The sequence below is a fragment of the Podarcis liolepis genome, assembly GCF_965112155.1.
Source record: "Podarcis liolepis genome assembly, chromosome: 1".
NCBI lineage: Eukaryota > Metazoa > Chordata > Lepidosauria > Squamata > Lacertidae > Podarcis > Podarcis liolepis.
The window spans coordinates 5,067,952-5,082,841 of NC_139554.1; the positions used below are offsets into that span (position 1 = coordinate 5,067,952).

General features: G+C 46.2%; 1 protein-coding gene across 9 annotated transcripts in view; it reads right to left on the reverse strand.

Moving 5' to 3' along the window:
- Nucleotides 1-1,761: 1,761 nt before the first annotated feature.
- Nucleotides 1,762-14,890, reverse strand: part of LOC310711811 (maestro heat-like repeat-containing protein family member 2B) — an 89,286-nt gene continuing 76,157 nt past the window's right edge. For 4 of the 9 annotated variants that reach the window (XM_083514086.1, XM_083514084.1, XM_083514085.1 and 1 more), the window contains 6 exons: nucleotides 13,958-14,113; nucleotides 12,077-12,208; nucleotides 10,938-11,040; nucleotides 8,574-8,639; nucleotides 5,011-5,223; nucleotides 1,762-1,906 (listed from right to left, as the gene is read on the reverse strand). In XM_083514086.1, coding sequence (XP_083370212.1) covers nucleotides 5,012-5,223; nucleotides 8,574-8,639; nucleotides 10,938-11,040; nucleotides 12,077-12,208; nucleotides 13,958-14,113 — 669 coding nt within the window. In that variant the 3' untranslated portion in view covers nucleotides 1,762-1,906; nucleotide 5,011. Of the gene's footprint in view, nucleotides 1,907-2,625; nucleotides 2,685-5,001; nucleotides 5,224-8,573; nucleotides 8,640-10,937; nucleotides 11,041-12,076; nucleotides 12,209-13,957; nucleotides 14,114-14,890 lie in introns of all 9 variants that reach the window. The other 5 variants (XR_014528644.1, XR_014528647.1, XR_014528645.1 and 2 more) reach the window with 3 other exon arrangements.

The following is a 14,890-nucleotide window of genomic DNA, read 5'->3' on the forward strand; positions in this document are numbered from 1 at the left end:
ACTTCCATTCCTCCTCACCGCTATGAGCTGAATAAACAGCATGAAATCCACTCTCAACTCTGAGTATATTTCAATGCAGAAACCACCTTATTGATCATTGAACTCCCTATTGGTCTTGTATCTTCAATCCACGGCAGCCTGTCTTTGCATGCAGAAGAAGACCATTAATAGGCAGTAGTCTACTAACGTTTGCCTAGTTTAATCAGAGTAGCAATTAGAGCGTTTGAGAAGGAGGGGGATATTTCCTGGTGTGCGTGGAAGGGAATCCCTTAACAGCCACATTCCTTCAAGGCTATTTGTTGCTGTCAACTATTGCTTCACCTGCAGCTTTTTGCCCCACTTTTATTTCCTGGGTGGATCTCCTTCCTCTTTCCCAGCCAATCAGGGATCACAGTATGATCCTGATAACATTCTAAATTGTGTTATAGATAATATTCTTATTGTGTTATGTCTTGTAGGTGCTTTGCTCTTCTCAGGAGGCTTGTGTGGAACGAGGGCCTGTCAGAAAACCCCACGTTCCGCAGAGACTGGATCCGACATGGAAAACCTCCAGAATGGATGCAGTCCCAGCAGAGCCTACAAATTTAAAAGGCACCAAACACAAGCCTTGATTGTCAAGGAAAAACCAGGAATGTACTTTCTGCCTGCCAATTTTTACTCTGTAGTGAAGGAATGGGTTTCCCAAACCCAAAACTGACTGTGCAGGCAGTTTGAAACGGGCACCAAAATCCCTATTTTTCCTTAGCTAAAATCCATTAACCTGAGCTCTGAGTCAATGTATAAACAAAAACCAGGCTGTATAAACAAGTGCTCAGAGCCCTCTCCTTTATCAGTTCGTGACGGCAAGGATGACCTTGGCTGTTCCAGTAGAACAGGGATGACACGTCTAGGTCTTATCTTACGTCCTGACCACACTCTGACGCACAGACCTAGTCCGGAAACAGTGCCAGGAGACCTTCTTACTCCAAGATAAGAATATAGGAACAGGAATACCCTTTTATGGTCAGGAGTACAGGAAGGAAAAGCCTTTTATGGTTAAGAGTTCCGGAGCAGGAACATCTGTGATGTCAACCTGTGTGTACAAGCTGACGTGCTTGGATTCCTGGGGAAGGGGGAGAGGGTGCCTGGAGGATATATATACTGCATGAAATTTCTCATTTCTTTGGACTTGCTGTGGACTGACCACACAAGTGCCTTCTGCTATCCAGAGAGCAGAATAAACTCTTTCTTTGAATCAACCTCGGTGTCATTTGACTTCCTTCCTCCCTCCCGGGAGCAACGCAGACCCAGTCGGTGAACTCCAATAAGGCTACAGTAGCTGTGTTTTCACCTGTACCACACCTGACGTCATATGATCCCAGCCAAAGGGGGAACATATGGTGTCAGGTGTGGGGCAGGTGGCTTGGGGGAAACAGCCACAAGGGCTAAATTGGGACTCGCATGTGGCCTGTGGACTGGAAGAGGTCTCTCATGTCTGCTCTACAATATCATCTTCAGCCCCTTCATCTCCCATCACCTCCGAAAGAAGATTGGATGGCAATTTCTGGCCTGAAAGGGTGGTTTGCCCTTTCAACACAGCACTCACTTTTTGAACAGACTCTTCAGCAAAACTCACCTCTCCACAGATATTGCTACTGGCATATCTTGACGCTCATGTCTTCGAACCTGTCCACAGCTCATTTGCCGACACGCAGAGTGGGAGATTTCTGGAAGTACTTTTGCTTGTTTGTTTTGAGAAAGGAGTAAGGCAGAGGGGCAAGAGAACCACAACAGTGAGGAATATATTGATCCAAATAATGCTGAGAGCCATTCGCTCTTGGAGGGGTGATGAGGTCTCTTCTCCTGCTGTGGGCCAAATCTGGCCCTTCTCTTGTGAGTGGCAGGGACTTTTGTCACTCCAGATGTCCTGGGAGCAGAGAGAAAGGAATATTATTGCACAGAGACCAACGGGTTGTCGTTTTCTTAAAATCTCAAGATGACAAGCCAACTGTGTCTACAGGTTAAAGGTAAAGGGACCCCTGACCATTAGGTCCAGTCGTGACCGACTCTGGGGTTGGGGCGCTCATCTCGCTTTATTGGTTGAGGGAGCCGGCGTACAGCTTCTGGGGCATGTGGCCAGCATGACTAAGCCTCTTCTGGCGAACCAGAGCAGAGCACGGAAACACCGCTTACCTTCCCGCTGGAGTGGTACCTATTTATCTACTTGCATTTTGATGTGCTTTCGAACTGCTAGGTTGGCAGGAGCAGGGACCAAGCAACGGGAGCTCACCCCATCGCGGGGATTCGAACCGCTGACCTTCTGATCGGCAAGCCCTAGGCTCTGTGGTTTAACCCACAGTGCCACCCGTGTCCCTTAATCTACAGGTTAGCCATCACTAATCCACCGAGAAGCTATGAATCAAAACCTTTATGCTAGCATGAAATGCACCCCCCCCCGCGCACTGTTTACCTCCTATGAACATTTTGGTACACATCTCTTGGCAGGAGAACCACATAGCAAAATCCGTGGAGGTTTAAATTTCAAAGGATGGCTGAGATTTTGGTTCGCGTCTTGTTTCAGAAAGTGCATATTGGGATTATTTGCTTATCATTGTGAATTAAATTGCTTTTCTTCCCCATTCTTACTTCAGTCTACAGCTTCATTTTGCCCAGGCCTTCTTAGGACAGAACTGCATGTTATGTGCCTAAATAAATAAATAAAATCATGCACCAGCGTTTTAAAACAACGCTTCCTTGGTGTTTATGAGACACTTTGATTTGATACAAAGCTCATGTATTGACACAGAATGCAAACGAAGAACATGCAACTTATCATTTATGAAGGACCAGGTGCGCAGCCTGGGAGTCATTTTGGACTCACAGCCGTCCATGGAGGCGCAGGGCAATTCTGTGTCCTGGGCGGCTGCCTACCAGCTCCACCTGGTACACAGGCTGAGACCCTACCTGCCCACGGACTGTCTCTCCAGAGTGGTGCATGCTCTAGTTATCTCCCGCTTGGACTACTGCAATGTGCTCTACGTGGGGCTACCTTGGAAGGTTACCCGGAAACTGCAACTAAGGCGGCAGCTAGACTGGTGACTGGGAGCGGCCGCCGGGACCATATAACACCAGTCTTGAAAGACCTACATTGGCTCCCAGTACGTTTCCGAGCACAATTCAAAGTGTTGGTGCTGACCTTTAAAGCCCTAAATGGCCTCGCTCCAGTATACCTGAAGGAGCGTCTCCACCCCCATCGTTCTGCCTGGATGCTGAGATCCAACTCCGAGGGCCTTCTGGTGGTTCCCTCCCTGCGAGAAGTGAGGTTACAGGGAACCAGGCAGAGGGCCTTCTCGGTAGTGGCGCCCGTTCTGTGGAACGCCCTCCCTTCAGATGTGAAGGAAATAAGCAGCTATCCTATCTTTAAAGGACATCTGAAGGCAGCCCTGTTTAGGGAAGTTTTTAATATTTAATGCTGTATTGTTTTTAACATTTGATTGGGAGCCGCCCAGAGTGGCTGGGGAAACTCAGCCAGGTGGGCGGGGTATGTATGTATGTATGTATGTATGTATGTATGTATGTATAAATAAATAAATAAATAAATAAATAAAATTATATGTTCAGGTGGCAAGGTTATGCAACCTCCCACAAACCCATTGATTCTCTCTTAAAAGTCCTCCCTAGTCTCTCTTTCCTTCTCCCACATCTGATGCCAAATGATAAGACTCGGTCAGTCTCAGACAGCATGGCAAACAGTCAGGGGCAAAGGGAGCTCTATAAATGGATGACACCACATTCAGACCCTCCAGGGGTCCCTATTTTCCAGTGACAGTTCTGGATTTACTGTCCTGGTTTCTGATTTGAACCCGGAATGTCCTGCTTTTCCTTAGGACGTCCCTGTTTTCATTGGAGAAAAGTTGGAGGGTATGGAGTTAACTGACCCCCGCCATCTGTAGGCAGCCTTGTATAGTTTGTTTAATGTTTAATGTTTTATTATGTTTTTATATATGCTGGAAGCTGCCCGGAGTGGCTGGGGCAACACAGTAAGATGAGGAGGGTGTAAATAAATGAATAATAATAATAAAATAATAAAAAAATAAAAATAAAAACAGGACATCCCTATTTTCATTGGAGAGATGTTGAAGAGCATGCACAATGGCTATGCCTGGTATAGCCTGTCACTTCTGGATCAAGAGTGGCTGGGGTAAAGGTAAAGGACTCATGGATGGTTAAGTCCAGCAGTGCTCATCTCACTATTCAAGCTGAGGGAGCTGGCGTTTGTCCACAGACAGCTCTCCGGGTCATGTGGCCAGCAGGACTAAGCCGCTTCTGGCGCAACGGAACACCGTGACGGAAACCAGAGCGCACGGAAACACCATTTACCTTCCCGCCACAGTAGTACCTATTTATCTACAGTGGTACCTCGGGTTAAGAACTTAATTCGTTCCGGAGGTCCGTTCTTAACCTGAAACTGTTCTTCACCTGAGGTACCACTTTAGCTAATGGGGCCTCCTGCTGCTGTTGCTGCACCGCCACCACGCAATTTCTGTTCTCATCCTGAAGCAAAGTTCTTAACCTGAGGTACTATTTCTGGGTTAGCGGAGTCTGTAACCTGAAGCATCTGTAACCCAAGGTACCACTGTACTTGTAGTGGCATGTTTTGAACTGCTAGGTTGGCAGGAGCTGGGACAGAGCAACAGGAGCTCGTCCCATCACTGGGATTTGAACTGCGCTGTGTCCCTACAGTGGCTGGGGAAACCCAGCCAGATGGGTGGGGTATAAATAAATCATCATCATCAACAACAACAACAACTTAATGGTATCTGAAGGGCGATTCTAGATTTTTAAAACAAACAAACCAATCTTGAAACAACAATTGCATTGCCCTATCCGCTCTCCCCTGCTTTCTTGCTTCCAAAGAGGGATGCTCAAGGAATCTCTGCAAATTCTGAATCCCAGTGCAAACTTCCCATGAGTGAATTGAAAGGTGGTTCTCCAACAGCTGCGAGAGGTACCGGTACTTACGGGACCAACCTCACTCGTAGAGTTCTTGGACGGAAGCGACTTCCATGATGGCGCTGGGTTGCCCCCACATGGGGGCAGACCTTTGGGTGATGCTGCTCCTGCTTCGGCCGGCAACTTTCCTCCTCAGCAGATCTCCGCCCCACTTCTTGAGCAGGCAGGCAGTCACCTCAGAAGCTGCCACTTGAACGTCATGGCTGGGCGCTGCCTCAAGCTTATCGAGCGCTGAAACAGGAGGGGCAGATGTGTCAGGGGACCAACTCTTCAAGTAACAAGAGCCGATATGCCAATAGAACCTAACTACCACTACTATAAGGGATGCGGGTGGCGCTGTGGGTTAAACCACAGAGCCTAGGGCTTGCCGATCAGAAGGTCGGCGGTTCGAATCCCTGCGACGGGGTGAGCTCCCGTTGCTCGGTCCCTGTTCCTGCCCACCTAGCAGTTTGAAAGCACGTCAAAGTGCAAGTAGATAAATAGGTACCGCTCCAGTGGGAAGGTAAACGGTGTTTCTGTGCGCTGCTCTGGTTTGCCAGAAGCGGCTTTGTCATGCTGGCCACATGACCCGGAAGCTGTACGCCGGCTCCCTCGGCCAATAAAGCGAGATGAGCGCCGCAACCCCAGAGTTGGCCACGACTGGAGCTAATGGTCAGGGGTCCCTTTACCCTTTAACTTTTACCACTACTATATACTGCTGCTGCGTTGGCTTGGTTTTTTCCCTTTTAGCCTTCTGGGTCCTGCAGAATTCAGCTCCTGCAGGCTAAAAAGGAAAAAACTGAGCCAAAAAACTGAGCCACGGATAGTGCATATGCGGGACAGGCGATTGGTTGCAGCCGCGAGCAGGAGCTTTTCAGTGGCGATTGGGTGGGTGATTGGTGGCTGTGGCAAGGGCTGCTTAGGATTGGCTGTGGTGGTGGCAATTGGGTGGGTGATTGGCAGCTGGTGGCAGCGAGCAGTCAGACGCTTGTTTTCTTCGGTGATGCATGCGATGGGCAGCGTTTGTCAGTCGGGTAAGTGATTTTCGGCTCAACAACTTTGGGCAATCCTCCCCATTTTCTTAAATTGGAGACCCCAAATGTAGGTGGCGTCTTATATACGGGGGCGTGTTATAAACAGAAAAATACGGTATTTTGTGGGATGTTATCCATTGGCGCAGTCAAATACAACATTCCTTGTTTCCCTAGAGTGGACACAGGCAGGGGGATGTTACTCCAGCCAGTATAGCTTCCTGTTCCACTGGTCTGGAGCGTCCTCCCCCTGCGTGTGACCAGGGAGATGGGCATGACTCTGGCTGACTCCATAAAAGAGCCAAGTCATGCAGCCATTTCTCTCTCTTGATGCCATGATGTTCTCCTGCAGCCATTTTTGTTCTCTTGATGCTGTTCTCTTAATGTATTTTGCTGTCTGCTGGCTCTCAGCCAACAGCACATGGGCTCAATTCCCATAAGGGATGAACTCACACTATGTTCTGTAACTTTTATATGCCTGTTGTCTTTGTCCATGGAGTTTTCTTGGCAGGGATACTGGAGTGGCTTGCTGGTTCCTGCTCCATCTTAAAAAGTATCTTTAAAAGATGCATCTTAAAAAGCAGAGACATCACCTTTCCAACAAAGGTCCGTCTAGTTCAAGCTATGGTTTTCCCAGTAGTGATGTATGGAAGTGAGAGCTGGACCATAAAGAAGACTGATCGCCGAAGAATTGATGCCTTTGAATTCTGGTGCTGGAGGAGACTCTTGAGAGTCCCATCGACTGCAAGGAGATCCAACCTCTCCATTCTGAAGGAAATCAGCCCTGAGTGCTCACTGGAAGGACAGATCCTGAAGCTGAGGCTCCAGTACTTTGGCCACCTCATGAGAAGAGAAGGCTCCCTGGAAAAGACCCTGATGCTGGGAAAGATGGAGGGTACAAGGAGAAGGGGATGACAGAGGACGAGGTGGTTGGACCGTGTTCTCGAAGCTACCAGCATGAGTTTGGCCAAACTGTGGGAGGCAGTGGAAGACAGGAGTGCCTGGCGTGCTCTGGTCCAGGGGGTCACGAAGAGTCGGGCACGACTAAATGACTAAACAACAACAACAACATGTTCTGTAACTACAAGCTGAAGCCTGCCTTCAGGGATCATACTGCGAAATGAATGCGAGTAAACTTCATGTCACCTTTAAGGAAAGACTCTTGCTTCTATATTCTTTTAAGAGGGATCAAATGGGACACCAGCAAGAATCCAGTCTGATCAAGCCAGACTGGATTGCTTAACTAACGAAGTTCAAACGAATCTGCAAACTACCTTCCTGCTGTATCAAGGGGAATGTGTTTTTTTAAGGACGTGCAAGAATAAGAGTAAAATAATTCAATCAGGACGGGGAGTTAAGGGAAGTCAATTAAGATTTGTGGTTCAAATTTCTGGATGTGAATATTATTATTGTTTTTTTATTTTTGTTATTTTTGGAAAATTAACAAACTGTTATCCCAAAAAGAGGGGGGAGGGGAGAGGGGAATGTGCTCTGCTACATGACTCATTAGCCTCCTTCCACCTGCCTTGCTCCACCCTCTAGTCTCTGCTTTTCAATTTGATTGTATTATTTTATGTACTGTGGCTTTCCATTGTTTTATTTTATTTTTTATTTTATGTACTGTGGCTTTCCATTGTTTTATAGTTTAGAAATTATTTATTGTAACTGTTGATTCGATTTCTGTTTAACTTTTTTATGTTGATATTATTATTTTATACTACTCTAATAATTGTTGAATGTTACTTTATTTGATGTAGGTTGCTTATTTTAAAGTTTTGTTTTATTATCACATTTTTAGATTGTTATGAGATGTACATTTTTTGTTTCTTCAGCTTGTAAACCGCCTTGGGTATTTGTCAGGGAACTGCCATCAGAGGCACGGGAGAAGGAGAGGGTCTCTGATTCTGCAGGGGAAGGCCCAAGCGCTAGAGGGAGACTCAGCCGGGAAGAAGGGGAAGAGAATGAGTGTAACACCAGGGATCCAGGAGAGCAACGGGACAGGGAGGTGCAGGGGCTCCAGGACTCTTCATTGGAAGTTAGCGAGGAGAGCTCAAGCACCCCGCTGCCCACGCCCACCCTGCGCAGGAGACTCCCGCGCAGTGAGAGGCGGAGACGCTTAGGCGTCAAACAACTCTTATGTTGGCAACGCTTTAAGAAACGCCCACAGACAGATTCTACGAGTGACTAAGGGCAGCCACGCTGAGATGGGCTGCGTAGTCAGGAAGGTTTAACCAGGCAATCCGATGCTCAAACGGAGCAGGATTACGCACGAGTAACTCCCAACCACTACAGTATTGTAAGATATTATTGTAAGAAAGACGGTATACAAATAAAATGATGATGATGATGATGATGATGATGGAAGGAAGGATAATATTGAATCAATATATCCTCTCTGACCATCCTTAACATTCCCACTTATTTTCTGTGCAATTCGCTACTTGCATTGTTAGAAAACTCCTACAATGGAAGGGAGAAACAGGAGAAGCATATCCTTGAGCAGGTCTTGCAAGCAGAGCTGCTGCTGCCCTCCTTGGAAACCCCTGCGGAGGTGACTTTTGGGTGACTTACAGGCCAGCAATAGCAGCCGCAAAGTCTCGTCTAATTCTGTGAGCTGCATGCAGTCCAGAATGACTCCTGGAGGAAAGAAGTCAAACAAGGACAGGTCAGGTATCTGATGCCATCTTAGCTATAAAATCCCCAGAGCGGTTTAATAATAATAAAAATAATAATAAATTTTTATTTGTACCCCGCCCTCTCTGGCCAGAGCCGGGCTCAGGGCAGCTAACATCATAAAACTAACACAGTATACAGTCATACCTCAGGTTACAGACGCTTCAGGTTGCGCGTTTTCGGGTTATGGACGCGCCGAAACCTGGAAGTACCGGAACGGGTTACTTCCGGGTTTCAGGGCTCGCGCATGCGCAGATATACTAAATCGCACTTTGCACATGCGCAGAAGCGCAAAATCGCAAACCCACATGTGCGCAGACGCGGTGCTGCAAGTTGCGGACGCTGTGGGTTGCGAACGTGTCTCCCGCACGGATCACGTTCGCAACCCGAGCGTCCACTGTAAAAAGAACATAAGAACATGAAAACAGGCAATCAATTAATTAAAATACATCTTAAAATTAGTTCAGAGCAAATTAAAATCTGGACAGATGGCAGTCCACGGGTAAAATTGAGAGTGGTTTAACAATCAATAGCCCTTTCCACAGAACTCTGGGAACTGTAGTTCCGGAAGGGGAGCAGGGGTCGTCCAACAACTCACGGCGCCTGTCCCAAACTACACTTCCCAGAATTATTTGGGGTTGGGGAGCCCAAAGTGGTATAATAGCGAAACTTACCAGAAAATAAGAAATCAAGATAACAAGCTTTTTTATAAAAGAATGGAAATAATTGACTGAATATTTACAAACTGTAGACAGATAAGAACATTGGCAGCATAATTGTAATAACCTGCGGTTTTATAAGAGTATGCATTTAAAGGAGATGAATATACAAGCAAACTGATTTAATTTGGATATGCAGAAAATATTAAAAATAAATTTAAGGAACTGAAGAAAGAGGGGGAAGGAAATCAAGTTTTGAACTGTTAAAGTGATTGAAATGTATAAAACTGAAAACCATAAATAAAATATTCTTTAAAAAACACGATGCGGTATAATAGTGTAACATGAGTGTGAGATTCCTGGACTTGTCCTACTGTCAATCTGATGAGGGCCCCTCCTGTAAACTCCGTCTAAGGGGGAAGGTGCAAATGAAGTACCGTATTTTTTGCTCTATAAGACTCACTTTCTCTCTCCTAAAAAGTAAGGGGAAATGTGTGTGCGTCTTATGGAGTGAATGCAGGCTGCGCAGCTATCCCAGAAGACAGAACAGCAAGAGGGATTGCTGCTTTCGCTGCGCAGCTGCTTTCACTGCACAGCGATCCCTCTTGCTGTTCTGGCTACTGAGATTCAGAATATTTTTTGTCTTGTTTTCCTCCTCCAAAAACTAGGTGCGTCTTGTGGTCTGGTGCGTCTTATAGAGCGAAAAATACGGTAATTAAAAATAAACAATCCCATTAGAACTATTAAAAAGGAGACTCAGGGTCCACGTTCACACCATACATTAGAAGCATTTTAAACTCCCGCAAAGAATCCTGAGAGCTGGAGTTTTTTAAGGGTGCTGTGAGTTGTTGGGAGAATTCCCCACCCCACTACAATTCTCTTGAGTTCGCAGAGCAGAGGGATTGACTTTGTTAAACCCGTCTTGAAATTATAGCTCTGGGGGAAGAATATACCGTATTTTTCGCCCTATAGGACGCACTTTTACCCCTCCAAAAATGCACCGACCCCTCTCGCTCTCCAGGCTTCAGGAAGCTATCTGCAAGCCTCGCGAGCCCGGCGGGAGTTGCCGCTGGGCTCCCAAGGCTTGCGGATAGCAGCCTGTTCTGGGGCCTGGGGGGGGAAATAAATTTTTTTTATTCATTCCCCCCCCCAAAAAAAACGAGGTGCGTCCTATGTGCCGGTGCGCCCTATAGGGCGAAAAATACGGTACGTTAAATATTTAACAATAACCACCAATTTCCATGAAGATTTCATGTCTGCTGAAGAAGTCAGAAACTTATTTCCTCTCTCTCCCATGTGTGTGTGTCTCTGTGTGCATACATCAATATGACTAGAACAATCATCTCTAACCTGGTGCCTTGCAGATGTTTTAATCAATCAATCAATCAATCAATCAAATCAATCAATCATTAGACTTATTAGTAGCTGGCTATCTGAAAGGTCTCCAAGTGATTTGCATTTAAAAACTTAAACAAAATTACATTACACCATGGACCATTCACATGAAACACCGACGTTCTCATGCAAAGACCAACAACTCATGTTCACAGGCGGACAGAGAAAACTACGTCTCCCATCAGCCCCCGGCGGCCTGGCCTCTCACCTGACAACTCAAGGGCTCTGATCTGGATCTCTTCCCACCTGCTTTGGAAATAGGCTTTGGTCTTTTTCAAGAGCTCCCTCCTCATCGCTGGGTGGCTGTTTACCTGACATTGACCAAACACAACATTCTCATTAGCTTCCTTGGCTGCAAAAATAAAATAAAATAAAATAAAATAAAATAAAATAAAATAAAATAAAATAAAATAAAATAAAATAAAAAGAGGCAATAGTGATACAACAAAACGACTCTCTTCTATTTTAATTTTAATTTTAATTTTAATTTTAATTTTAATTTTAATTTTAATTTTAATTTTAATTTTAATTTTAATTTTAATTTTAATTTTAATTTTAATTTTAATTTTAATTTTAATTTCCTGTTTAGGGAAGCTTTTAATGTTTGATGTATTATGGTATTTTAATATTTTATTGGAAGCCGCCCAGAGTGGCTGGGGAAGCCCAGCTAGATGGGTGGGGTATAAATAATAAATAATTTTAATTTTAATTTTAATTTGCCATAAGCAGATAGATCACACTGTAGTTCCTTTTGTGATAAATTTTCCTTTTGTGAGATTCATGACCAAACACGGTGCTGTGCGTTTTATAGAAATTAAATATACAAACAAAATCAACAGGCATTTCCCATCTCTTCCCTGTCGTCGTCCCCCTTCTGTAATACTGGGTGTGGAGTGGCCAGTTTCTGAATTCTTGAGGCCTCCTCTACTCTTAGGAACCAGAGAAGCATGTCCCCTCGCGGGCGGCTCTGTTGCAGAATACAGCTGTGACAACTCAGCGCTAAGGCTTTAAACCATACGGTTGGGGGTTCGAGACCACCCAGGGACAACTGTGGGCGGGATTCGTGCATCACAGGGGGGGTTGAGCTAGATGACCCCAGGGGGTACCTTCCAACTCGGCAACGCTTCTATGATTTCTCAACTTCACTGCCGCCTTCCTGCCACTCTGCCACAAGGACACTGCACTTATAGCAGGCCTAGGCAAACTCGGCCCTCCAGATGTTTTGGGACTACAACTCCCATCATCCCTGACCACTGATGGGAGTTGTAGTCCCAAAACATCTGGAGGGCCGAGTTTGCCTGTGCCTGATTTATAGCCTCCTCATTCAGGGATCTCTTTGCCTCTCACCAGCTGCTTGCATATGTGCATGCGTAAATTCGGGAGCCCCAAACTGCTGGTGGTGTACAGTTCTTCCAGATGGACTCTCAACTTCCCTTTGGCCAAAAATGGCACCGAATGTAGAAATGCGGCTCTGCACGCCTGAAAGAAAGAAGAGAGAGGGTGCGGGGGGAAAGCAGAACTGTGCAGTTTCAGAATTATCGGTAGGCTCCTTCAAGGACGTGAATGCACTGCAGGAAAATAATAATAATTTACAGAAACCAAACTGTTGGAAGGAAAATACTGCTCTCTTTCCCTTATGGGGTATCTAAGAGCCCGTATAGAGTCCTTAAGTAGGTTTTCAATCGGAAGGATAAAAGTAACAGAGGCATAGCTGTCAACTTACAGATTTGAAAATAAGGGACCAGCAGCCTCGAAAATAAGGGATCAGCAGCCAAAATAAGGGATTTCAGACAACCAACTCCTTTCCTTTGCCCCATAACAGTCAATCGAAGGAGCCTCCAAAACAAATCCAAAAGCCCCCCCATGAGATCGCCGCCCGCCATTGTACTCAGCCACCTCCTTTCCTTTCCCCCACCATGTGCCCCCGCTCCAGACAGACCTTTTCCCCGGCAAGGATGAGTGAGACGTCAATGACGTAACCATACGAGTCCAAGCACAGGTATGTTCAGCTTCTGAGCCCCTCCGAGCCAAAGGCAGAAATCCCAGCCAGCAGCCAAACGAAGCCTCAAGTGGTGGTTCCCACAGCGCAGCAACCCAGCAAAGGGGATGCAGCAAGAAAAACCACCGTCACCTCTCCACTGGGAAGCGCTGAGCAAAGGCGAGTCCCCAGGCAATGCGGCCGATTTGATCGGCACAAGGCATGCAAGCTCCACCCCCCAGTCGTTCTTAGACTCCTTATTGGGTGAGCAACGCAGCCAAGCAACACAGTTGGAGCCTCCCTCCTCCCTGGCCGGCAGGGAGGGAGGGAGAGGAGCTGCTTCCTTTGAAACCCGGGAAATTTAAGGGACATCATCAATAAGCGACAGCAGCGGGAAACGGCGCTGGGATAAGGGAGTTTCACACCAAATAAGGGACGGTTGACAGCTGTGAACAGAGGCCAACCAGAGACTATTGAGAAGCAAAGCAGCTAGTAAGCCTGATCTTTATTAAACTGTTGCAACAGGGTCCCCCGCTCACCCCACGCAGGGAGGGAGGAGAGGAACCTAGAACAATGGTGTGCAAGCTTTTACATAGACATTTGAAAATTGCCTCCCCTGTAGCTCAAGACCACCCCCCAAAACATCATACATGCAGTCTACAGCAGAAAACCTGTCTGCCAGGATACCCGATAACGGTCACTGATTGCTTTTACCTGGGCATCCTGGCCATTCTTTTGTGATGTTAAATACTCAGTTCCTGAATCCAGGTTACAGGCTCACCTTATTCATACACAGATACGCCCTTAAGACAGGATTTGTGAGCAAAGAGACAAAGGGGAGGAAATTTTCCCATTTCCTTCCTCCTTGCAGAGAAATATTTGAGAGTCAAAATGGTTTCAGGATTGCTCTCCTGTACTATTTCAGACGCACTTATGTATGTGTTTGCCTTGTAAATTTATGGACATATGATTTATATATATGAGACCTCAGAACTCCTATAACATAAACATTGAGCATGACAGATTTACTTCTGCGTAGACACATTTAGGATTGCACTGATCTAGGAGGTGCCAGTCTAGACAGTTATTATGAGAGATCTCTCAGAGATCAAATTACACAGGAACCTCTATTTTGGGCCTCATCCTGTGCCATCGTAATGTGACTTTGCCAGGAGGCAACGGCTAAGGAACTATCACTTTCCTTTGGTATTCAATGACCCAGATGGGATGGACGGGGCTCTGGGTCTTACCTCAGACACCTTGGGATTGGGGTCCCACTGGTGAATCAGAAGGGGTACCAAACTCTTCCTCGCTTGCTCGGCAAAAAAAGTTCTGTATCTGAATTTGGGCGAGTCAGCCAGGATGCCAAAGAGATGGAATGACGCCTCGCGAATCTCCGCATCAACCTTGTAGACAGGAAAAGAAACAACCCGCAACCGATGATCATTCTTTATTTATAATTTCATGAAATATATACACTGCATGACAGTAAAAGAAATCAGCAACTGCATAGAGAGATTTTACTTTCTTGGGCTCCATGATCACTGCAGATGGTGACAGCAGCCACGAAATTAAAAGACGCCTGCTTCTTGGGAGAAAAGCAATGACAAACCTAGACAGCATCTTAAAAAGCAGAGACATCACCTTGCCAACAAAGGTTCGTATAGTTAAAGCTATGGTTTTCCCAGTAGTGATGTATGGAAGTGAGAGCTGAACCATAAAGAAGGCTGATTGCCGAAGAATTGATGCTTTTGAATTATGGTGCTGGAGGAGACTGGAGAGTCCCATGGACTGCAAGAAGATCCAACCTCTCCATTCTGAAGGAAATCAGCCCTGAGTGCTCACTGGAAGGACAGATCCTGAAGCTGAGGCTCCAAGACTTTGGCCACCTCATGAGAAGAGAAGACTCCCTGGAAAAGACCCTGATGTTGGGAAAGATGGAGGGCACAAGGAGAAGGGGACGACAGAGGACGAGATGGTGGGACAGTGTTCTTGAAGCTACCAGCATGAGTTTGACCCAACTGTGGGAGGCAGTGGAAGACTGGAGTGCCTGGTGTGCTCTGGTCCAGGGGGTCACGAAGAGTCAGACACGACTAAACGACTAAACAACAACAACAAACAAAGCAATTTACAAAACGACGAAACAATAAAATCAAGACGAAAATAAACTGCTGAAACAGGTT